At 44.6% G+C, this 24414-nt stretch overlaps 1 protein-coding gene across 1 annotated transcript; it reads left to right on the forward strand.

Annotated features, from left to right (window-relative positions):
• The first annotated feature begins 18291 nt into the window (after window positions 1–18291).
• UPK2 (uroplakin 2) lies at window positions 18292–24414 on the forward strand. Its single transcript, XM_072113229.1, has 5 exons — window positions 18292–18448; window positions 20908–21045; window positions 22340–22472; window positions 22653–22711; window positions 23912–24414. Exons 1-5 carry the CDS (start codon window positions 18394–18396, stop codon window positions 24046–24048), a joined length of 522 nt encoding a protein of 173 aa, XP_071969330.1. The 5' UTR covers window positions 18292–18393; the 3' UTR covers window positions 24049–24414.

Here is a 24414-nt window from a genome sequence, read left to right on the forward strand (position 1 = left end):
GGGGGCTAGTGTAATGTGACTCCCGGCTTCTCACACATCAGGGGCTGGTGTAATGTGAGTCCCCACCTCTCACACATCGGGGGCCGGTATAATGTGAGTCCCTCCTCTCACACATCGGGGGCTGGTGTAATGTGAGTCCCACCTCTCACACATCGGGGGCTGGTGTAATGTGAGTCCCCACCTCTCAAACATTGGGGTTGGTGTAATGTGAGTCCCTCCTCTCACACATCGGGCGCTGGTGTAATGTGAGTCCCTGCTTCTCACACATCGGGGGCTGGTGTAATGTGAGTCCCTGCCTCGCACACATTAGGGGCTGGTGTAATGTGAGTTTCTTCCTCTCACACATTAGGGGCTGGTGTAATGTGAGTCCCACCTCTCACACATCGGGGGCTGGTGTAATGTGAGTCCCCGCCTCTCACACATCTGGAGCTGGTGTAATGTGAGTCCCTGCTTCTCACACATCGGGGGCTGGTGTAATGTGAGTCCCCGCCTCTCACACATCGGGGCTGGTGTAATGTGAGTCCCCGCCTCTCACACATCAGGGGCTGGTGTAATGTGAGTCCCCGCTTCTCACACATCGGGGGCTGGTGTAATGTGAGTCCCCGCTTCTCATACATCAGGGGCTGGTGTAATGTGAGTCCTCACACCTCACACATCGGGGGCTGGTGTAATGTGAGTCCCTGCCTCTCACACATCGGGGGCTGGTGTAATGTGAGTCCCTGCTTCTCACACATCAGAGGCTGGTGTAATGTCAGTCCCCACCTCTCACACATCAGGGGCTGGTGTAATGTGAGGTTCTGCCTCATACACATCGGGGGCAGGTGTAATGTGATTCCCTGCCTCTCACACATTGGGGGCTGGTGTAATGTGAGTCCCCACCTCTCACACATCGGGAGCTGGTGTCATGTGAGTCCCCGCCTCTCACACATCAGGGGCTGGTGTAATGTGAGCCCCTGCCTCTCACACATCGGGGGCTGGTGTAATGTGAGTCCCCGCCTCTTACACATTGGGGGCTGGTGTAATGTGAGTCCCCGCCTCTCACACATCAGGGGTTGGTGTAATGTGAGTCCTCACACCTCACACATTGGGGGCTGGTGTAATGTGAGTCCCCGCTTCTCACACATCAGGGGCTGGTGTAATGTGAGTCCTCACACCTCACACATCGGGGGCTGGTGTAATGTGAGTCCCTGCCTCTCACACATCGGGGGCTGGTGTAATGTGAGTCCCTGCTTCTCACACATCAGAGGCTGGTGTAATGTCAGTCCCCACCTCTCACACATCAGGGGCTGGTGTAATGTGAGGTTCTGCCTCATACACATCGGGGGCAGGTGTAATGTGATTCCCTGCCTCTCACACATTGGGGGCTGGTGTAATGTGAGTCCCCACCTCTCACACATCGGGGGCTGGTGTCATGTGAGTCCCCGCCTCTCACACATTAGGGGCTGGTGTAATGTGAGCCCCTGCCTCTCACACATCGGGGGCTGGTGTAATGTGAGTCCCCGCCTCTTACACATTGGGGGCTGGTGTAATGTGAGTCCCCGCCTCTCACACATCGGGGGCTGGTGTAATGTGAGTCCTCACACCTCACATATTGGGGGCTGGTGTAATGTGAGTCCCTCCTCTCACACATCGGGGGCTGGTGTAATGTGAGTCCCCACCTCTCACACATCGGGGGCTGGTGTAATGTGTGTCCCTACCTCTCACACATCGGGGGCTGGTGTAATGTGAGTCCTCACACATCGGGGGCTGGTGTAATGTGAGTCCCTACCCCTCACACATCAGGGGCTGGTGTAATGTGTGTCCCCACCTCTCACACATCGGAGGCTGGTGTAATGTGTGTCCCCACCTCTCACACATCGGGGGCTGGTGTAATGTGTGTCCCCACCTCTCACACATCGGGGGCTGGTGTAATGTGAGTCCCCGCCTCTCACACATCGGGGGCTGGTGTAATGTGAGTACCACCTCTCACACATCGGGGGCTGGTAAATGAGTTAAAGTATATACAAAATACTTTAACTCATTCAATAATAATAATAATATAGAGTCCTCCAATTAATTATAAAACATACAGGCCTTCACATATTTAAATATGAATTTTGTAGAGTTCCTCTCTACATTAATTATTTTATAGATTTGGCCTCAATATAATTAATTTTGGGGGTGCGTTGTATAACGCAAAGGACATCTACCACCAGGATGAAGGTTTGTAAACCAAGCACACTGACAAACTGGTGTGTGCCCCCTCTGTCAGGATCTGCTCTTCTTTAAGCTTCCTATGGTTTTTAAGAAAAAAAGGCTTTAAAAATTATGCAAAGAGCCTGGGGGTCTCCAAGCTCCATGGATATTAATGGAGCCTTGAGCTCTTCAGGCTCATTTGCATAGTTATAAAAGCCATTTTTTGGTAAAAGCCAGGACATTAGAAGCTAAAAGAAGAACAGATCCTGTCAGAGGGGGCACACACCAGTATGTAGGTGTACTTGGTGTACAATCCTTCATTCTGGTGGTAGATTTCCTTAAATTTATAATGGTGGTCCCTCTATATAGTTTAATAAATTAGTAATTTAGTAATTAGTGCTGTTCAATGTAATATAATTAATTCAATTGTAGGCATATTATATTAAATAGTATTGTGTGCCCCATCCTCATAATTACTACACAGGGTCCCTTTTGTAATAAATATAACACAATGCCAGTGTGACCCATCCTAAGGATAGGTCCTCAATATATATATTTATTTATTTATTTATTTATTTTAAACTCCTTTAAATCTCGTGACTCACAGTTGTCATGGTTGACTGTGGAGTATTTGCTCACTGTGTCAGTGTTTTCCTTCGGCCCAGTCGCTTGGCCACGGTGACTTTTTCCATTCATGACTCATCTCTGCAGAATTTGCAAAATAATCAAATAGTTTTCCATTTTTCTTCCTCTCTTTTCTGATTATTGACATACAAACCCTGCAACCTGCTGCTTACCTTATATATATGTGCCTACTATCATATAATAAATAATATGGGGTCATATTAATGTTTGTGTATAAGAATGCTCCCTTTCAAGTGGGCCCTGTTTTGGATCGCAGGTTCTCCTGTGTTCTGTATTTGCCCTCATTCACTGTCAGCCCCCTGTGGGCGTCAGGATTGGTGGTGGACCCACTGAATCACCCCAAGCGATAAGTAAGCTGACACCTGGGAGCGAAGCGCAAAGCGGGTTGGACCTGCTGCAATGGGATACCACCAGGTCGCTCCGCAGGCGTGATTTGCTTGCGGTAGTGGCCGAGGTACAGGAACGGCATACAGAGTCAGAATAGAAGTCAGGCAGGAGGTCCGGACCAGCGGCACAGGATCGGAGTCGGGACGTAGCAGGCGGTCAAGGCAGGAGGCAGAGTTATAGGAAGAGGCAGGCTATATAGCAGGGCAGCGGGTGGCCAGCGCCAATTAGCGGCGCACTGAGTCTTTAAATTTCACAGAGCCAACGCATGCAGGCCCTAGGGGCGGGAACGTATGCACCGAACCACAGGCGCTGTACCATAACACGGAGGTACACGGGTGCACCCGGGACCCAATACATGGGTCGCAGGAGCACCCATGACAGTGGAGATGTTGCACTTTTCCCCGTTTTCATGGTCTCCTGTCCTCCTTACAAATCAGAAAATAAATACTGACCTCTGACTGCCAACTTATCAGCCAGGGTCTAGGATGCAGAAGCCATCATCACATACACTTGCTCAGGTCACAGGCAGATCTAACTAGACCGGAAGTCTAGGCCTAATGTGGCTTGTGGGTTCGTGATCGATGGCCGGTAGTGGATTATAATACAGGCGGGTTGGGCGGTATCCTGCGGTGCAAGCTTTCTAGGGGTCTCATGGCCACCCCCCAAATTTTATAATGAGAAGGATTTTCACCCATGAAATCCTCATACATCTGTTCCTGCTCTCAATACACATGTACACAGGATGCATTTCAGGCCGTTTGAAGGTCCTTCAAAGGTCCTTAAGCTGCAGATTGAAAGCAGACAGACTCTCAGAATTGTAGGAATTCATATAGTGCATGGCAGTCTTAATTTGCCCCTGTCGATGGCACAGGAAAGCTTTAGGATACAATGCCCCACTGCAAGGATTTAAAAAAAAATTCCTTAGTGAACAAAAGCAGGTATAGAGAGACAGAAGTGGGAGAAGTCCCATCACAAGCAAACACTGACTGCTTACAAAATGAGTATATTAAGTCAACTGAACGAAAAGAAACGGGACATTCTAGGCTGGTCCGGCTCCAGGTATATGTAAGCACCTGGGCAACGGAGCCTTAGTGGGCGCCACACTGCGTCTCCCAGTAGTAGCCACACTGTCCCTCCCCCCAGTGGTAGCCAGACTGTCCCCCCCACACACGCAGTAGCCACACTGTGCCCCCTACCCCAATAGCCACACTACCCCCCAGTAGCCACACTGTCTCCCCTTGCCCAGTAGCCACACTGCCACGCGTAGCCACACTGTGGCCCTCCCCAGAGGCCACACTTTTCTCACCCCCCCATAAGCCACACTTACCCCTCAGTAGCCACACTATCCCCCCCACTAGGAGGAGCCAGAAGGTGATCATTTGTGTCTTAAAGTGACGCTGATCCGGGGGCTACATTTTTAAATTCGGCACCTGAGTGGGCCCCTCCAGCACGCTTGGTCCATAGCACTTGCCCGGGTAAGTCAGGTGCTGGTATATTTTAACTTACCGAGCAACAAGAGGATAGTCTTTAGAGATATGCAGTCTTGATGTCCACGTTCAGTGTTCTGGTTCCGCCATTCCGACCTGGACATATTGCCGGATTGGTGGCTGAACAGTCAATCCGGCAATTGTATGTCCTTAACAACTAGCCAAACCCAGACACCAAGGGCAAGTCCACTCATCTCTAGTACTCTTAGTTTGGGTCTGTTAGTTTGGTGTGTAAGATTCACTTTAAACTAACTTCCACTAACTCTTTTATATTTTACTGTGCAGAAAAATTTTCTACACCTGCCTAAAACTTTTGCACAGAATGGGGCTCATTTACTAAGGGTCCGATTCGCGCCTTTTCGCCAGGTTTCACGAATATTTCCGAATTGCCCCGGGATTTTGGCGCGTGATCGGATTGTGGCACATCGGCGCCGGCTTTCAACCGACAGAAATGGGGGGGGGGGCGTGGCCGTCGGAAGTCGCAAGAATAGCATTCACATACACCGGGACAAAGAAGGTGAACTCCAGCGGACTTCAGCGCATGGGCGCACGGACCTTAGTGAATTCTGGCAGAACCCGAATCAACGTTGGACAACGTGCCGCGGGATCGCAAATGGACCGGGTAAGTAAATGTGCCCCAATGTCCTTCCAAGTATAAATCAGAACATGACGTCAATCTAATCCAGCCAAAATTTAGACATTTGTAATCCCATGATACTGGTTACGCTGCTATCTAGGCCGTTTTATAAATGCAAATATTCAGTATCTCAGATCAGGTTATTGATCAGGTAAGGTACCTACAGGCCGAAAAGGTAGAGATAAAATATTAATAGAAAGCAAATCTCAGTTGACTGTGCAGCCATTTGTTCTAGGCGATGCATTGAACGTGTAGTTCTTCTTCTTTTTTTTCATGCCCAATGATTCTTGAGAAAGAACATCTTGTACTTATTGTTCATGACAAATGAATCTGCTTGTAGAATATCTAGTGATAGGATTAGCCGAAATCTATGAAAATTCATAGCACACTGTGACATGTTCTGCAGAGTGGAGACCATTTTGGATATTATTGATAATTTGTCGCTGTCCATAGCAATCAAAGGTTATAAAAGTTTAGAAAATTATAAAAAATTTTTTGGAGGGGGCAGGGGGGGGGATCATATCATGGATGGGGCAGCTCCTTAACACCAGTACATGAGCAAAAAGAAGAATACTTTGTGTGAAATCATGGCAAAAAGCACATTAGTGTCTCAGAATGGCCCACAGGTGAACTCACTGATGGTCCCCATAGCTAAGAGGGCCCTTCTTGTGTAGTGCAAGACAATTGGGCTTATTTATTAAGGGTCCGGGGATCACACTTTCGCCGGATTTTTGAAGTTTTCGGGATTTGCGCCGCTGTGGCAGGTATTTAACTGGGGATTGTGTCTCGCACTCGATCGGATGTGGCGCAGCTGCGCTGGCTCTCATGCGACAGAAATCGGGGGCCGTGCCGTCAGACGATCCGACTGATTCAAACTGAGCAAGACAACGCACTTACATGCACCGGGAAGAAGAAGGTGAACTTCGGAGGACCTGAGCGGGGAAGCGACACATGCAGGATATCGGATGCACGATCTTAGTGAATCGCGACACAGTGCATTATCTTCAGACACTCCGTACCTCGTGAACTCCCCCGGACGGGTAAGTAAATGTGCCTCAGTGTCTCCTGAATTTCACACATTAGCATATCATCTAAACCATCCCATACATTCATATAATAAGTTGAAGGCGTTTGTCACCTTGCTAAAAAAAATTCTTAATTATCCCCACTTAAAGGAACTTTACCGTTTGATTTGCTGTATTATGAAGCAAACATAGCTTGAGAATGCTGTAGCTACACTGATGCAGAAACATAACTTCTTAAATCACTGATCCGAGTGGTTTTGCTGAAAAAACAATTATAAAATTATGATAATGAGGTTCTGTCGCTCCTGTCTTTCACCCGTTAAATTGACAAAACTGCACCTAAAACCACCTCAAAGCTAATTGCAGCTCCTGTGTATGTGGAAGTTATGTGTTTATGTACAGAAGCCAAACAGCAAACAGCTTTTCAAAGGTTCTGAATTTTGTTTTGAGCAAAACCGTTCAGGGATTAAACAAGATATGTTTCTGCATCAGTGTTGCTTCAGCATTCTCAATGTATGTTTGGTTCACAATGCATGAAAACAAATGGTAGATTTCCTATAATTAAAAACTAACATTTGTACCCCCCCCCCCAGTACAATTTTTTGGGCAATAGAGTTCTCCGACACTGATTCGGGTCCGGCCGGGATTCACTAAGGTAGTGCGCCCGATGTCCACCAAGTGTCGCTGCTGCGCTGAAGTCCGCTGGAGTTCACCTAAGTTCACTATCCTATCGTGCGTGCAGGTAAGTGCGTGTCAAGCGACACATTTTTCTTTTTAAATACGGCGTTTTTTCCGAATCCGTCGGGTTTTCCGACGGCCACGCTCCTCATTTTCGTTGCATGCATGCCGGTGCCAATGCGCCAGAATCTGATTGCGTGCGCCAAAAACCCGGGGCAATTCAGCGCAAAACGGTAATATTTGGGCAAGCTGACGGAAAAACACGATTCGGGCCCTTAGTAAATGACCCCCATTGTATTTACCTTTGGGGTCCCCGATCCCTCTGATACAATCTTCTTTGTGCATACGAATCTCTGTGCATGTACATTGATTCATAGCCGTGCCTGACATGTGTGGTACAAAAGAGGCAAAAAGTCACAAAGTACGTGGTGTGTGTCAGGAATTGCAACTTTTTCATGATAGATTGGGCCAGAGAAAGGAAGAAGGGAATCACACTAAATTAAATATTACTACCCCTTCAACCCTCCCCCCACCCCCACCATGGTGGTTCAATAGTAATTGTGATTATTTCAGGGCTTGTACACCATAAAACTGATGTAAAACCCTGCTCAATCTCCCCCCATGGACCAAAATTCTCCCGATCATCAAGGGATTTTGTTGTTGCTTCTCAAATAATAAAAAGGATGAATTCCTGTTACCATTAACGTGATAAGCAATGGAGGGAACATGCTAAAGTGTCGCCTCTAACTTGGTGGATGTGGACCTTTTAGGCACTGTATCCTTCAATGGTGTCCTATGTGGAGACAAAATATTACAGATACACTTCTGTTATTCTGGTCGCATTAACAGCAGAATAAAGATTGTTCTGTTTCATCAGTATGAATGATAAAGGCAAAACTATAAGTAATAATTTATGAGATAAGGGCTAGTGTTTTACCTAGACACACAACTTCTGATGTATGTAAGTGCAACTTCTCACCAGCAGGTGGCGCATTGTTGCCTCTCATGACAAGAGGGGCAGAGCAGCATCTCTGGTCATCTGTGACCAGTGTCGGCTCCAGGTTTTAGTGGGCCCCTGGGCGATAGAGCCACAGTTGGCCCCTTCATGGGCCGCCCTCCAGTAGCCACACATTCCCCCCCCTACCCCGCGTAGGCACACTGTATCCCCTCTCTAGCTATGCTGTCCCCCCTCCCCCTGTACACAGGGGGCGCGGCCGACCGAAAACCCGACGGATTCGGAAAAACCGCTGCATTTAAAACAAAAAATTGGTCGCACGGGCCATACTCACATGCACCAGGAAGAGATCAGTGAACTCCGACGCAACTTTCTTCAGCATTCGCCCGCTGTATGCGCCAACTCCGATGACGTCATCATGTGCAGTGGAGACCACCGCTTTGGGGGGAACGAGGTCAGGTGAGTTTCGGATTCTGCTTCTATGCGGCGCTCCCGACGCAGAAATAGTGTTAAACTGTGTAATAACCTGAAGACAAGGTCGGGTTCCCATCACATATATCTGGTTCTACTGTCAGAAAAAGAAGCAGTGGGAATGTTGGAATTCCTTTAAAAAATATCAGAATAACAATTCCTCAAGGTTTTCTAGATCTTTGCTTGCTGTCATTTTATGGGAACCTTCTATGTTTACTTTCAGTGGATAAAAAACGTTAAAACGAGATAAAAATCCGGATAAAAACCGGATAAAAAACTAGATAAAAACCGGATATAATGAGCCGTGCCCCTGTGTGACATCACATCACCAGGGATATAACGAGCCGTGCACCTGTGTGACATCACATGACCAGGGATATAATGAGCCGCACACCTGTGTGACATCATATGACCAGGGTTATAATGAGCTGTGCACCTGTGTGACATCACATGACCAGGGATATAATTACCCGTACACCTGTGTGACATCACATGACCAGGGATATGACGAGCTGTGCACTTGTGTGACATCACATAACCAGGGATATAACAAGCCATGCATCTGTGTCACATCACATGACCAGGGTTATAATGAGCCGTGCACCTGTGTCACATCACATGACCAGGGATATAACAAGCCATGCATCTGTGTCACATCACATGACCAGGGTTATAATGAGCCGTGCACCTGTGTGACATCACATGACCAGGGATATGACGAGCCATGCACCTGTGTCACATCACATGACCAGGGATATGACGAGCTGTGCACATGACTAGGGATAAAATGAGCCGCCTCTACACACTTTGTTACAGATGAAGAGCTTAAAAGAAACCTACCACCACAAATCTACCTATAAAGGCATCAGGGAGTGCCAGAAGGTGAGTATGTTTTTTTTTTTTTTTTATACACAAAGGGGCTGCAGGGCCATTCATCAATAGAGGGCGGATGGCTGCAGGGCATTTCATAAGTGGGGTGGCTGGCTGAAGGGCATTTCATTAGTGGGGGAGGGGGGGCTGATTGCAGGGAATTTCATAAGTGGGGGGTTGTCTGAAGGGCATTTCATAGGTGGGGGGCTGGCAGCAGGGCATTTCATCAATGGGGGGCTGGCAGCAGGGCATTTCATTACTGGAGAGGCTGCTGGGAATTTCATTAGGCAAGAAAGCTGTTACCAATGCATTTACCTTCCTAGGTTTATATTCGAGTCAATCACATTTCCCAGTTATTTGTGCAAAGTCAGGCAAAAAACTGTCTCTAAGGCTTTAATAAATGTGGACCATTGTCTGCTGGCTGCTGTGGAAGTTAGCAAATAATCACATCTCAGCTTCTAGCAACCAATCACACCTCAGTTTCTATTTTGCCACAGGTCATTATTATGAGCTCTGAGCTTTGTTAGGTTACTATAGGCAATGAGTATAAGATGGCTTATGCGTGAGGTAAGATGTGAGGTAATATGAGAGATTATAGGGGTGAATATGTGAAGTAATATGTTAGGCAATATTTGAGGTAATGTGAGATAATGGGGCAGATTTACTTACCCGGTCCATTCGCAATCCAGCGGCGCGTTCTCTGCGCTGGAATCGGGTCCGGCCGGGATTTATTAAGGTAGTTCCTCCGCCGTCCACCAGTTGGTGCTGCTGCGCCGAAAAGCATCAGAACGCGCTGGAGTTTACCGATAAAGGTAAGTGCAAGCTCCGCAACAGAATTTTTGTTTTAAATGCGGCGGTTTTTCCGAATCCGTCGGGTTTTCGTTCGGCCACGCCCCCCCCGATTTCTGTTGCGTGCATGCCAGCGCCGATGCGCCACAATCCGATCGCGTGCGCCAAAATCCGGGGGCAATTCAGGGGAAATCGGCGCAAATCGGAAATATTCGGGTAACACGTCGGGAAAACGCGAATCGGTCCCTTAGTAAATGACCCCCAATATATTCTCAATTTCAATGTTTATATCATATGTGATACTCCATTCACACCCAGAGTGGCAGTCTTATCCTTTCCATTATATACTCCAGTCACATTCAGAGCTGCAATCATCTATATACTGTCAGATCATCTCCGATAACTGTCTAACAGTACAACAATTCCAGAGGTTTTCTAGATCTCTGCTTGCTGTCATTCTATGGGAACCTTCTATGTTTACTTTTGGTGGATAATAACCATTCCCTGGTCATGTGATATAACACTGGTGCCCTGCTGATTATATCACAGAGAGTAATCAGAGCTGTGTGATAAAACGTGCCGTGTACCTGTGTGGCATCACATGATCAGGGATATATAAAGAGCCGTACACCTGCCTGACTGATACTCCAGTCACATCCAGAATTGCAATCATCTATCTACCATTATATCATCTCAGATTATTGCAGTTATGGCTGTGACTGGAGTATCAGTCTGTTGTTATCATTCTTATTATAAGGCAGATTATGTATGAAGTAATGTGTTCTTGATTACGACTCTTTTATCAACTGTAATACTCCAGTCACATCCAGAGCATTAATTGTCTATTAATAGTGTGATAACTTCAGACGCTCCGGTCATCTCAGATGACAATAGCTCTGGATGTAACTGGAGTATCAATCTGCTGTTATATCATCTCTGATACTCCAGTCACATCCAGTGATGCAATCATCTATACATAGTTATATAATGTGTATGTCCGCTAAAGGAATCTTCAGTGTCACAGCACAAAATTTTGCACAGATGCCTTGTAACTCAGGTAACATCATAGATCATGTTTTAAGGTGAAATTTTCATCCCACACTATCCAATTATTTGCCAAAAAATATGTCTAGTAACCTAACTGCTAATCTACAGATTAACAATGCCTTCTCCACCAATTTAGCTCCTTTCCTGTCACACTGGGCAATTTGTATTCACTATAGCAGAAAAGTCCACCCGGTCACACTGATCTTTATGTGCAAAATATTTTTTTGTTAACCCATACTATTATGTTATAGGTCAGAGCAATTATTTACTACTGTGGGCAATGCCAGGGGCTACAGCTAGTCATATTAGAAACATTATGGCAAGTGAAGCCGGGACCCAAGACAATGCCATGCTGTACTACACAGGCGTCACCAGCTGCAATGCACAGGTGCCAGGAGCAGGTAAGTATAAATGTTCTTTTTTCATGTGACCATGTAGGGGGCGATTTGGGACACGCTCCCTTTAATACTACAGAGTTCTAATAACTACATATTTAAACCACCTGGATGTGGGGGTTATAAATCAGTTTAAAAGTCAAAAAGGTGAACAAAAATAAATTTATTGCCCAAAAATTTTTCCAAAAATTATCAAAATGGTACAAAGCAGATCTTCCTAACTAAAGATATCAAAAGGTTAAACATGTCCAAATAAGGCCACCGGAGCAAAGAAATTTTTTTTAACAAAAGCTTAATTAATTAAATTAATTAAAATGTAAAACAGTGGATCTCCGCACACAGCGTTAAATCCATTCTGCAACTGGTCAAATTTGCCAAATTATATATTACGTTTGGCACAAATTATGGTACAAGCAAATTGAGGTTAAACATTAAAACGTATTGCATGATATGACATTATTATCCTCGTTGTGTACAATATTTCATTATTATATTTTATATCGCATTTCGGGCTGATGTCTTTACTATGTAGCGGTCACAGACCTTCTACTATAAAACATGTGACCTCAGCGCTGACAGTGATCTCGTATGGTCGCTCTTCATGTTCTTTCCCCCGATTCTCTCTTCGCACTGATGCACCTCTGACTCCTTCCTGAGTCTTGAGGAATGGCAGGCTTGACGCAGGGTTATCCAGACAAATGGGACTTTTATTGTGACACAGACGCCTCCTCTCTCCGTTTCTCTGTCTCTCTCTCTCTCTGTTACTCTGGAACAACTGATCAGGCCGGGGACAAAAATCATAGCAGCGACAAGAGAGCGATAGTTCATATGAATATATACACTAGAGAAGGATGCTCAGTAATGTGTCGGGAAGAGGGGTGATGGAGAAGAGGGGTGTGCATGAGACAAATGGGGGGGGGTGAAATATGGGGAGCTGAATAATTATACAAAATATCAAAGATAAAAAACATAGAGAGATTATAAAAAAACATCATGGAAAATATTAGGTTATTAGCCCTTGTGCACATGAACATTGTTCCGAGATGTGTGCCAGTCGTTGTCTCAATGGCCAACACTCATCCTCAAGTATTTCTATGGGTTTATATAGACGGCAATGGTTTCTGCAAAAAAAAAAACCCCTTTCCCCATGTGAGCCGTCTGCCCGAGTTAAAAAACATCAATTGTGTAGCAGGGTCATTTTTTTTTTTTGGTGCCAGAATAGGGTGGGTTTTTTTAGACTGGGATTTTAGATTTTGTCGAAATAGGGCTTAATAAATTGGCCCATGAACGAAAAGTGTTTGAGCAGACTCATCGTGGTGAAATAGAACTTGGTATGATTTATAAAGTGCGCTATAAAAAATAAAGATTATTATTATTATTAGACCAGCTTTTTGTTGGTCTAGTTACGTGCCAAAAATGGGGCTAAAAAAAAGTGTTAGGAACCTTGAAGCACAGGAAAAGTGTCAGGATTCCAAAAAATCAAGTTGCAGAAGCATCAACAAAAAAATTAAAATCCACCAAAAAATGTCAGAAATGTTCTGGTGTGGTTCATATGATTCCTAGTTTCCCCTTGTTTCCAGTTGTTCCAACCGCTCCATGCAAACTGTGCGTTGCTAGTCTGAGATACTTCCCCCTGCTTCCGACTGGTCCCGAAAATACTGCAGTACAGTGTGCATGGCTTAGGCTAATAAGCCATTTTATAGGTATAAAGAAGAAACCAGAAACTGCTCTGGTTCCCCAATTGCAATGGTATTCAGCATCTTTGGCCGGAATTGCCAAGGGTCACAGGACTCCCTTAGGTCAATCGGTGGTGTCCTTGGACCACGGAAATTCATCTGTGATGTAAGAAGAAGAGACATCCCATGTGCTTAGGTGGCCGCAAAAATTGGCCAAAGTAGCCTCTGTCACACTTCTGGCCAGACTAGAGGTGGTGAAGATCAAAAGTACTGGCACAATGTAGGAACCGGCCCCTACTAGGCTTTCCAGGAATTCTAGGGAAACACCTTAGGTTTTTTAGCCTCTGCCGAGCAAGGAATTACAAAGGTATATGCTTCCCTGGTTCATTCCTAATCACTGTCCACTTGTAGTAAGGATCATTGCTGGATGTGGATAAACCCATTGGGGCTCATTTACTTACCCGGTCCAGCCGCGATCCCGCGGCGGGTTCTCCGACGAGGATTCGGGTTCACTAAGGTCATGCGCCCGATATCCAGTAGGTGTCGCTGCTGCGCCGAGGTCCGCCGGAGTTCACCTTCTTCTTCTCAGTGCATGTAAGTGCTTGATCTTGCGGCACATTTCGTTTTTTAAATTCCGCGGTTTTTCCGAATCCGTCGGGTGGTCCGACGGCCACGCATGCATACATGGGGCTATGTACTACCGGTAGCAACAAAGGAGCATCATTTATGCCACATCAAAGACACAATCATATTGCTCCATTCTAGGATTTTTAGACCTATTTTTATACCTTACTTAATAGATAATAATAATAAATAATAATAATTCTTTATTTATATAGCGCAAACAGATTACGCAACGCTGCACAAATCTTGGCAAATCAGTCCCTGTCCCCAATGGGGCTCACAATCTACTCAACCTACCAGTATGTTTTGAAGTGTGAGAGGAAACCGGAGGATCCGGAGGAAACCCACGCAAACAGGGAGAGAACATACAAACTCTTTGCAGGTGTTGACCTGGGTGGGATTAGAACCAAGGACTCCAGCGCTGCAAGGCAGAAGTGCTACCCACTCAGTCACCTTGCTATATATCTACATTTTCCAATACCTTCACAGCATTTTATACATATTCCTAATCTTATACATCTTATAGCTATACCTTATTTTATATCTTGACCTAATTCTATGTGGATTATAGACCTATACCTGATTTATACCTCATCTTATCCCTAAACCTAACCTTATACCCTCACCTAATCTTTCTTGTTACCTTCTTTCTATACCTATGCTGACTCCTACCCCTAGTCTTGCGGAACATGTTGTTCATGAAGAACAAGTTATTTTGGGTCATGGCTCACATACCTGCGCCTCTATCTACTCTTTTGTCTTCATATTGAAAAGCCAAATGAGGGATGACAAAGGACAAGTAACAAAAGATCTCGTCTAAATTCTTCCCCCTGATTGGCATTAACAGAATTACCACTTTTAGGTTTATTTTCAAGAGTCTGCAAAACTAGAGATAATAACAGAACTGCAAAAAGAAGAAGTACGTGTAAACCTGGAGACAGGTCCTGGTCTTTAGGGGATAGTTTTTAATGAGTTTATAAGACAAATCTAAGAGTACATGTAAAAAGACGAAAAGTTGAAAGGAAAGATTGAAAAATCTTGGAGGGAACAACATGGTCTAACAGATCCCTACATTGGCCTGGGTATAATGCAACAATATTGATGTAAAGACAATGAAATAATCATGTGTAAACCATAGGGTATACTAGGAAGGAAGGGGTGACAAAAGATGGGTATACTCCATAACATTACATTTTTGATGATATGCAAACCTAACAATCATCCTTTCTGGAGTCCGTCGGATGCATTTTGGTTGAGTTTCCCGGTGATTTCCGTTTTGCGCCGAATTGCCCCAGGATTTTGGCGCACGCGATCAGATTTTGGCGAATCGGACGCCTGCTTGCACGCGACAGAAATCAGGGGGCATGGTTGTCGGACAACCCAACGGATTTGGACAACGTGCAGGATTTAACATTTAGAATTGTGTTGAAAGACACACACTTACAGGCACCGGGAAGAAGAAGGTGAACTCCGGCGGACCTCGGTGGGGAAGCGACACATGCAGGAAATTGGGCGCACGAGCTTAGTGAATCGCGGCAGACCCGAATCCTCGTTGGACAACGCACAGCGGGATCGCGACAGGACCAGGTAAGTAAATATGCCCCAATGGGTATTGCTGGAAGTTTTATTTTGCTTTTAGTTGGTTCCTTTCGATATGACTGTAGGGAAACCAATGGAAACTGATGGTGGCAGGTGCTACTGTTTCATTTTGGGCTACATTTGTTAATCTATCAACTACAAGGTCCAATGATTAGCAGATTTATAAAATTGGAAACCCCTAACCCGGATCCTCACCCTGATCCTAACATTAACAGAATGAGAGCGGACCATTTGATAAAGAATCAGTGCCTTGGAGGACTAAAGGGGTTATATAAAAAATTCCTGAACAATAGGTTCCACATCGGTTCCGACCAATATGCTTCAGCAAATCGAATCTTGAATTGAATGATCAGTTGTCTCTAGGGGTGAGATTTTTGCTTATGTTCTCAAAGGGGTTGTCCCAGGTTTTTAGTTTTGCCTATCCACAGGATAGGGGATAGCAAAGTTATCAGTGAATGTCCAACTAATGGGACCTCCAATGATCATGAAAACGGGAACCCCAGGGATACAGAGAATGGGGTCCTGTTATCACTAATGAGTGTAGCATCAGGACCGGCACACGTCCTGCAGCTCCATTCAATTCTATGTGAGTGGTGGAGTTTAGGGGGCGCTTATGGTGTCACTTTCCCATATGAGAAGACTATTACTATAAACCATACTTTATAGTTGGGGACCTGGCACAGACTTTGGGGGCCCATCAGCTTCTAGTTACACCACTGTGCAAAACTGACGCTCCACCCATTAGTGAGAACGGGGCCAATGTACTCTGAATTGGGTTCTGTTTTTACTGCCCAGCAACTAGGCAGATCCTCACTGATCACAATGTTATTCCCTACCCTGTGGATAGGGGATATTGTAAAAATATTGGACAACCCCTTTAAGAAAAAAAAATTAAAATCAGCCTGATCATTACCCAACCCCCATGGTTCAGTTACCGTATTTGTGTCCTTGTGGTATGCCAGGTATTCACATAGCGCTGTTTCTGTCACATACTCACTGGGAGAATGCGGCTGTACGGACCGGTGCGGTGACATTCCCTGCGATGCTGACAGTCTTGCAGTTGGGGGTGGAAATAAAGTTGAGCAAACCCTGGTGATGTGAAACTGCACACACAGTTCATATGCAAATGATTGCAGCTTTGAAGGGGTTGTACAAAGTTTGATGTGTTATCCTTTATCCACAGAATAGGGGATGACAACCTGATCGGTGGGGGCCTAACTGCTTAAAGGGAACCTGCGCATGCGCAGAAGAGCAGGCCCGCGCCTGCGCGGTCACTGCTCCGAAACAGGCGCGGGCCTACTCTTCTGCGCATGCGCAGACGGCAGGATCGCCGGACGAGGGCGCGCAGCTACGCGGTGCTGCGTGCCGAAAATGGTGAGTAGGAGGGGAAAAGAGGCTACCGGGGCGTGGAGTAGCCGCCTCGTGTAACCTCAGATGCGGCTACTCCACGCCTCAGTAGCCGCATAAGTAAATTTGCATACAAGTTTAATAAAAGTTAACAAAAAAGTGTGGGGACGTGAGGATTAGCCCTTAAAAGGGCTATCCTCACATCCCATTGATCCACCTACCACCCGATCTACCTTTATAGGTAGATTTGTGGTGGTAGGTGCCCTTTAAAACGGGACCCCAAGCAATCAAGAGAACCGTTTTTTAGCAGTCCGTTAAAAAACGCATGCGTTTAAAAACACATCCATTTTTTAAAAACGCATCAGTTTTTACCAATTATCTTGATTAAACCTGGGCAAAAACGGATGCGTTTTTTAAGGCATGCGTGTTTTAACGGACTGCTTAAAAACGGACCACACGTGGCGTTTTTTGGTCCGTTTTAACACATGTTTTCAGCTAGTTTTTAAATGCATCCGTTTTTGGGCGTTTTTGACTGTTTTTACAGATTATCTTAATAGATAAACAGGTTCTAGGGAGTCAAACGCATGGTAGACGGTCAAATATGGATACTTTTTTAAACGGACTGAAAACGCATGCTTAAGAACTGACTACAAACGGACTAAAAGCGCCATGTGTGGCATCACCCTGAGGCCGGTGCCACACGCACCGCTTTGTCTGCATTTGAACACGCAAACGCAGACAAAGCCGCGCCCACCGGGGCGGGCCTCGGCCTGATGGCATCGGCGTTTCTATGCAAACGCCTGCGATCGGGTATGAGCCGCCGGTGTTTTTTTCGTTAATTTAATGCAAAACATGGGTGCAGCTTGGTCTGCATTTATGTTTGTGTGCCACCAGCCTAAAGCATGTGTTAACATCACTTTAACAGTTGCATTTAATAACTGCAATTGTTAACAAGTGATTAATTAGGCAAATCGCTCCCCAGCTGTTGCAATGCGCTTTGAAACGCATGCGGTAGACACGACGTGTGACCGCACCCTAAACGCAGATGTGTTTAGATGGGTGATAAGCGGGTGCTGGAACCTCACACATGGATGACACATGGGTCCATTGTTTGCAGCCCAGGATACACACTATGCAAGATTTTTACATTATTTGTAGATTTCAGCTAGGACCTGCAAGCTTTTGACTTTAGGTTTGGTGCTTTTATATAATCTTACACCAATAACTTTAACAAAAACTTTTGGTTGATGTAAACCAATAACTTTATTCATGTTTTACGGTAAAACAAGGCAAAGAATGGGAATATTGTGATAAAAAAACTGAATATCCATTCAAGCCCTTTGTATTATAATAAGGGAGGGAGAGGGGCAGATATGGGTGGTAGATAGGGGGGACAAGGTATGTTGTCTGAGGTCAGGGTGTGTATGGATTGGTGATTTTCCAGCATGTCCACATTCTTTCCCCCAGCTGCTCTCTGATTGGTTGGAGCGGGGCAGGTGAAACTCACTTGTTAAACGGGTATCTATGTTTTGGGCATTTTATTTACAAACTGGGAACAAGTGCGGCAAACTACTACAGGACGCACCATGGAACTGCTGAGGCTTTCTGCATTGCTTCTCTTCATCCCCACTGCCTATGGAGGTAAGTCTGGAGCATTTTGTGATATTTTTATGAAATCTTAAATGTAATATTTAGATCTTATACAGTTATATCCGCTAAATAACTCTCTGAGTTATATATTGCTTCAATATATCATTCAGAGGAAATCGGTCATGTATTTGGAGAACACTGATTTACATCACATTAATTATGTTTCTTAGAAAGCAATTATTCCATATTCCTCTATGATTCCAAATTTCCCTATATTCCCCTAATTATTCCCCTGTCCATGCCCATTTGTCCTCAGTAGGGAGAAAGGAGTAAGCCAGATACGTTATCTGCTAGATAACTTTGGCTTATATCCAATGAGAATATAATATTGGGCATATTGAAATTCGGCATGTCCAGTCATCTTTCCAGGTAAAGGCACCCCCATTTATAGAGCAAAGCATTTCACAAATGTGACTACATTTCTTGCATTTTTGGATATATTTTATTTTATCATGGGACAACAGAATTGTCAGTGTGCAGCTTGTGTAACAGTGTCAAGTTGTGGTGCCCTTAAAAAAAAACTTGCACACAGCCAATAATGTCTAAAACTGCTAGCAACAAAAGTGAGTACACCTAAATGGTATTTGAGAAATTGTGCCCAAAGTGCGAATATTTTGTGTGTCCAGCATTATTTTCCTGCACTGCCTTATCACTCTTGGTCATGGAAGTCACTAGAGTTCACAGGTTATAGCCACTGGAATCCTCTTCTACTCCCCCATGATGTCATCACAGAGCTGGTGGATATTAGAGACCTTCAGCTTGAGGATGCTCCACAGATGTTCCATTGGGTTTCAGGCCTGGAATCATGCTTGGTGGTTTCAGTATCTTTACTCTCAGTTTCTTTAGCAAGGGAGTGGTCGTCCATCTTGGATGTGTTTGAAGTTATCTTATAGGAATACCCCCCTGTGCCTTAGTTTCTACTCATTTTGGCTTCACATGATGGTATTCATGGTTTCCTCAATTAACTGTAGCTCCCCGCAGCCAGCAGCAATCACACAGCCCTAAACCATGACACCATGCCTGGTATATGTGCTCCTCACCTGGTTCCTTTGACATACACTTGACACCATCTGAACCAAATAACTTTACCTTGGTCTCATCAGACCAGAGTCGAGGAGTACTGGAAAAGGTGAGACTTACTCTTTCAAATATATCTCCCTTCCAGTAGATTGCACTTGAATCACTTGCGCTTTTATCTCCTCTCTCCTACTGGCATTGTTGGTGCACATTCGTGGATCTCCCCATCAACGCACCCAACGTTAGCACTTTGTTTTCCTCAGACCAGAGGACATGGTTCCAGTAATCCATATCCTTAGTCTTCTTCTTGTCTTTAGTAAACCTTTTACAGGCTTTTTCGTACATATCTTTCGAAGTGGTTTCCTTCTGGGATGAAGGACCCACTTGATGTTATGTGAGGCCTATGGTCTGAGCACTGACCCCTGAAATCTCTGCAGCATGATTGTAACACTCATATAACCTCTGGATATGAGACTAGGGATGTGTACTTATTTGGTTGACCATGGTGAGGCCTGTTCTGAGTGGATTCTGTCTTGTCGAACCACTGTATGGTCTTGGCCACCGTGCTGCAGCCCAGTTTCAGGACGTTGGCAAACTCCTTATAGCCTTGGCCATTATTATGTAGATACTAAGTTATTTGCTATGAGGTGCTTTCAGAAACCAGTATTAGAGCAATTATGCCAAATTTAACACTACTGAGTCAAGTGACACTGGCTAATCGGACCCAATTTGGCCATTTGCACTTGGGTGTAGTGACTTTTGTTGCAAGCAATTTAGATATTTGGTTTTAAGATGGTGCATTTTGAGACGCAATCCAAAGTTTCCACCCATGACCACTAGCTAAGGTAACGTTACATTTCCATCGCATTTGGAGTACACAATTCAACCGAAATGTGGGAACGCAGCCTTGTGGCTGTGTATCGAGTTGTTTTATTAAAGGGACGCTCCAAATTTACAAACTGTTCCATAACAAGAAAGGAGAGCTTTTTAGGCACCAGTTGTAAAAGTTTCTTCATCCAATCTTTATTTCTTTATCCATAAAATCCACGTGTAATAGTGTAATACTCCTCACTGAGGCAAGATCAGTCAACGCGTTTCAAACAAACTCAGGTTTTTTTCATGACTCACTCCAGTAGAAGTCTCCATTGTAGATGCCATCAAAAATACTATTGTGCCTGGCAAAACCCTGAACATGTTGATGGAAATCCGGGCAGGCCCCATTATAGAAGAAGTATTCATTATGCAATGTTCTACTACTAATAGTATGTGGCATCCAGGCGTCTTTATATTACAAGGTAAATGATATCACACACAATACTCCATGGAATTAATGACGGACATGATTATGGCAGTCATTTATGCTGAACACAAAATTATTAAAAAAAATGTTTTTACTTATTTCTTTACCGTTTTCCATCTTTTCTTTTTTACAGATGTCACATCTCTTGCCAATAACCTTCCCATCAACCCCTTTGCTAACTCTGCGATAATAGCTCTGCCTGATTCCTGTGCATTCTCTGGGAAGACTGGGAGACTATATGTATTCGATTCATCTAATACCCGGATTCAAGGTAGGATTTTTTCTCTTATCTGAATATTGCCCCTTGAACCCCCCACCCTCATTTTGTAACCCCTCACCCCCCTCTTACTGTGGGTCCCCTGGTATCCCACTCATCTCCCGCTCTTTTTCTAACCCACTCTCATCTTCGCCTATCTTGTTGCCCCCCCCCCCCCCCTCATCTTCTGTTCTCCCTCTCAGTTGTGGTTTTCTCATCTCCCTCCTCTTAATGTTGCCCCCTTGTATGTCCTAATCTTATTATGGGCCCCCTTTCATCTCCCTCTCATTGTGCGCCCCCTTGTATCTCACCCTCTATTTGTGGGTCCCCCTGATCTTCTGTACCCCCTTTCTTCCCCCCCTTATTTATGGCCTCTCTCACCTCCCTCCTCTTAATGCTGTCCCTATGTATCTCCCCATTTTATTGTGAGACCCCTGGTATCTCCCTCTTTCATTTCCCCATCTTTTTCTAATCTCTCACAACTCCATCTCTCATTGTACCCCCTCCCATCTTGTTGACCCCATTTTCTGGGCCCCTCTCATTTTTACCCTTTTTGTGGCCCTTTTCATCTCCCTCTTTTTAAATGTGACCCCCTCTTATCTCCCAATATTTTTGTGGGGCCCCCTCATCTTCCCCTGTCTTAGTGTGGCCCCCTCTCCTTTTTGTAACATAGTTAAAACAAACACCACATCCTCACCTTTCCAGGTTCCCCAGCAGCTCCTCTTCTTCTCTGCTGCTGTGTACAGCAAGCCGGCAGACGATGACATCATCATCATATTGCGCCTGCCGACCTGCTGCACACACAGCAGCAGAGAGGCACAATGATGATGTGGAGAGCTCATAGCTCTCTGCATCAGCATTGCTTTCAACTCCACCGGGCACAGTTGAATTCTTGATCGGAAAAAGGGGCGTACCACCAGGTGTCGGGGCCCACTGGTGCTTTCACAGGCACACCAGTGGGTCAGTCCGACCCTGCATGGCCGCTTTAGCCACTGAATGTCTGGAGAACATGAGACTTCACAGTAAGTCCCAAGTCCTACTGCTAAGGACTAAATAGGGGGTTTGCTTGGGAAAGTACAGTATGGGTGACCCTATTAGGAACCTCTTACCCTAGTCATTTTCATATTAGTGGCCAATCCCTTTAAGGAGATATGCCTTTGCAGTCATAGGTGTGAAGGAAAGTAGCACTCCGGGATTGTTTTCTTTTTCCCACTCTGAAACATGTATTTAGATATTTCTTTCCATTGTTTTTTTATTGCTTTTGTTTTATTTGTTGGGTTTCTAACAATAGTCAACTTTGTATCTGCAGATCTCCCTATTAATGTCCCACAATGTCGTTTGAAGCGCAATCTTATTGTAGTTGACAATGCTCAAAATGGCAACATGGATACCGTAAATGTGGGTTACCAGATCACAGGCTTGAATGCAAGTTCTGCGTACTCGTAAGTATCCCTGACACTTTATTAGTTTGCGTTTTTTGTTTAAAAAAAAAATAATTATAATTTCATTTAATAAAAATGAAATTTATTTTGATCCAATGAAACATCATGATTTATTTTGTCAATTCATAACATGAAATTCTGGTATCTCTGTCGTTTATTCTAATTCCTTTTATTTTACAGGGCGCAGTATGTATTTGACACAACCACTTTCGACAGAGCCAATTTCACAACTCAAAATCGTAAGTGTAAAAGAAAACCGTAACAATACAAATAAATGCATGTTAATAAAAATAATTCTGATTGAGAAGCTACAGTTAGTAATGCTAGTACAATGTTAGGACTTCTATCCTACTTGCATCCCATAAAGGATAAACCACAATTCAGGGGATAGGGGGAGATTTATCATAAGCCGATGCTGGTGCAGGAACTTCCCCGCTCTAGACCGCTGTCCACCGACCACGACCCGCTCATGCAGTTCGTTATCAATTACGATTATTTCAGGGCTTCTACGGCGCTGTAATGGCATACAAGCCCTGATAAATGTCTCCCATATTCTTTAAAACTGTCAGTAGGGTAGCTTTGGGGCTTTAAAGGGCACCACCAGGATTAAGGAATGTGTGCAAATTAGCCTGAGGGGCTCCAGGCTCCATTAACACCTGGAGCCCCTTGGCCTCATTTGCATACAGTCTTTCATCCTGGTGGTTGATGTCCTTTTACTTAGGGTTCTCCCACTCCGAGTGAATGAAATGGCATTCAGCGGACCCCTCATATTCATGCACTATTAGCTCGGCTGATCCTTTCACTTTTAATTAGATAATTGGTGAAGATGCCAAGAGATGGATTCCCATCAATTTGATGTTCAGGAAAGGAAATTCTTCTCAGCACTTGTTGAAGAAGACTTCATCACAGCTCAAGATTAGATGAACAATTTGGTCTTTCACTCATCATGCAATGTTTCGACATCCAAGGTAGTCTTTATCAAACATCATGCTAGATATAGACTCCTTTGGCAGTTGAAACGTCACATGATGGGTGAATAAAGACCCCAGATTGTTCATCTAATCTTGAGCTGTGATGCAGTCTTCTTCAAGTCCAAAGCGATCACGCATATACTAATGCTTCATTTAGTCATAGGTGCCCCATTCAAGTGATCGTTATAGGATCCTAACCGCTAGACACCCTAAAATCCTACACATATCATCCAATCAGCAGTGAAATAAGTACGTGGACCCAGGTGGTGGTCACTCGTGGTTGCTGATTGGAAGTACAATATTCAGTGTGTAGTATCTTTTGTAGTGAGACAGGTGATACGTTCTAATATGACACAACTCACTTTAATGGTGTCAGTTCAGAAATTTCAATGGGCATTTCACAGATTACATGACATGTTCACACTTGGCATAAAGTTAACTTTGGTTTTTCTATTCTTTTTTTCGCAGCTATTAAAACCCTTCCCGCTACATTTGCCCGTAGTGGTGGCATGGTGGTGATCACAGTCTTACTATCTATCGCAATGTTCCTGCTCGTTGTTGGACTCATCGTTGTACTGGTATTGGGTGGCAAAGGTGCAAAATAAGCTTTGAAAATTTTACAAGATTAAGCCACCATTATGGAGACTTTCTTCTTCGGGAACTGCCTTACCACATCCATCAACCATCTTACCACATCTATACTAAACCCCATTCTATAGGGCGATGTATTGTTGACCTATAACTACTTCCTGCCCTTTAGTGTACATAGTAATTGATATATTTCCGTCATTATTTACAGTAAATAACAATGCTTGTGGAAGGGGAACATTTTTTATTTCATTTTTTATATTAAATGAGTGAATGAAGAGCATTGCTGCTCAGACAGTCGATGGAATTTTTCGTTTTAATGTGGAAAATGTTAAATAAAGTATTAGAATATTCTTGTTTTAATAAAAATCCCCCCAAAATTA

This window comes from Engystomops pustulosus, chromosome 6 (genome assembly GCF_040894005.1).
Source record: "Engystomops pustulosus chromosome 6, aEngPut4.maternal, whole genome shotgun sequence".
Classification (NCBI taxonomy): domain Eukaryota; kingdom Metazoa; phylum Chordata; class Amphibia; order Anura; family Leptodactylidae; genus Engystomops; species Engystomops pustulosus.

Excerpts from the sequence above, each read along its gene's own strand:
- UPK2 (XM_072113229.1), top strand. The coding sequence starts at position 18,394 with ATGGAACTGCTGAGGCTTTCTGCATTGCTTCTCTTCATCCCCACTGCC. Across the intron at positions 21,046-22,339 it reads ATCTAATACCCGGATTCAAG|ATCTCCCTATTAATGTCCCA; the intron begins GTAGGATTTTTT and ends TTGTATCTGCAG. Across the intron at positions 22,473-22,652 it reads AATGCAAGTTCTGCGTACTC|GGCGCAGTATGTATTTGACA; the intron begins GTAAGTATCCCT and ends TTTATTTTACAG.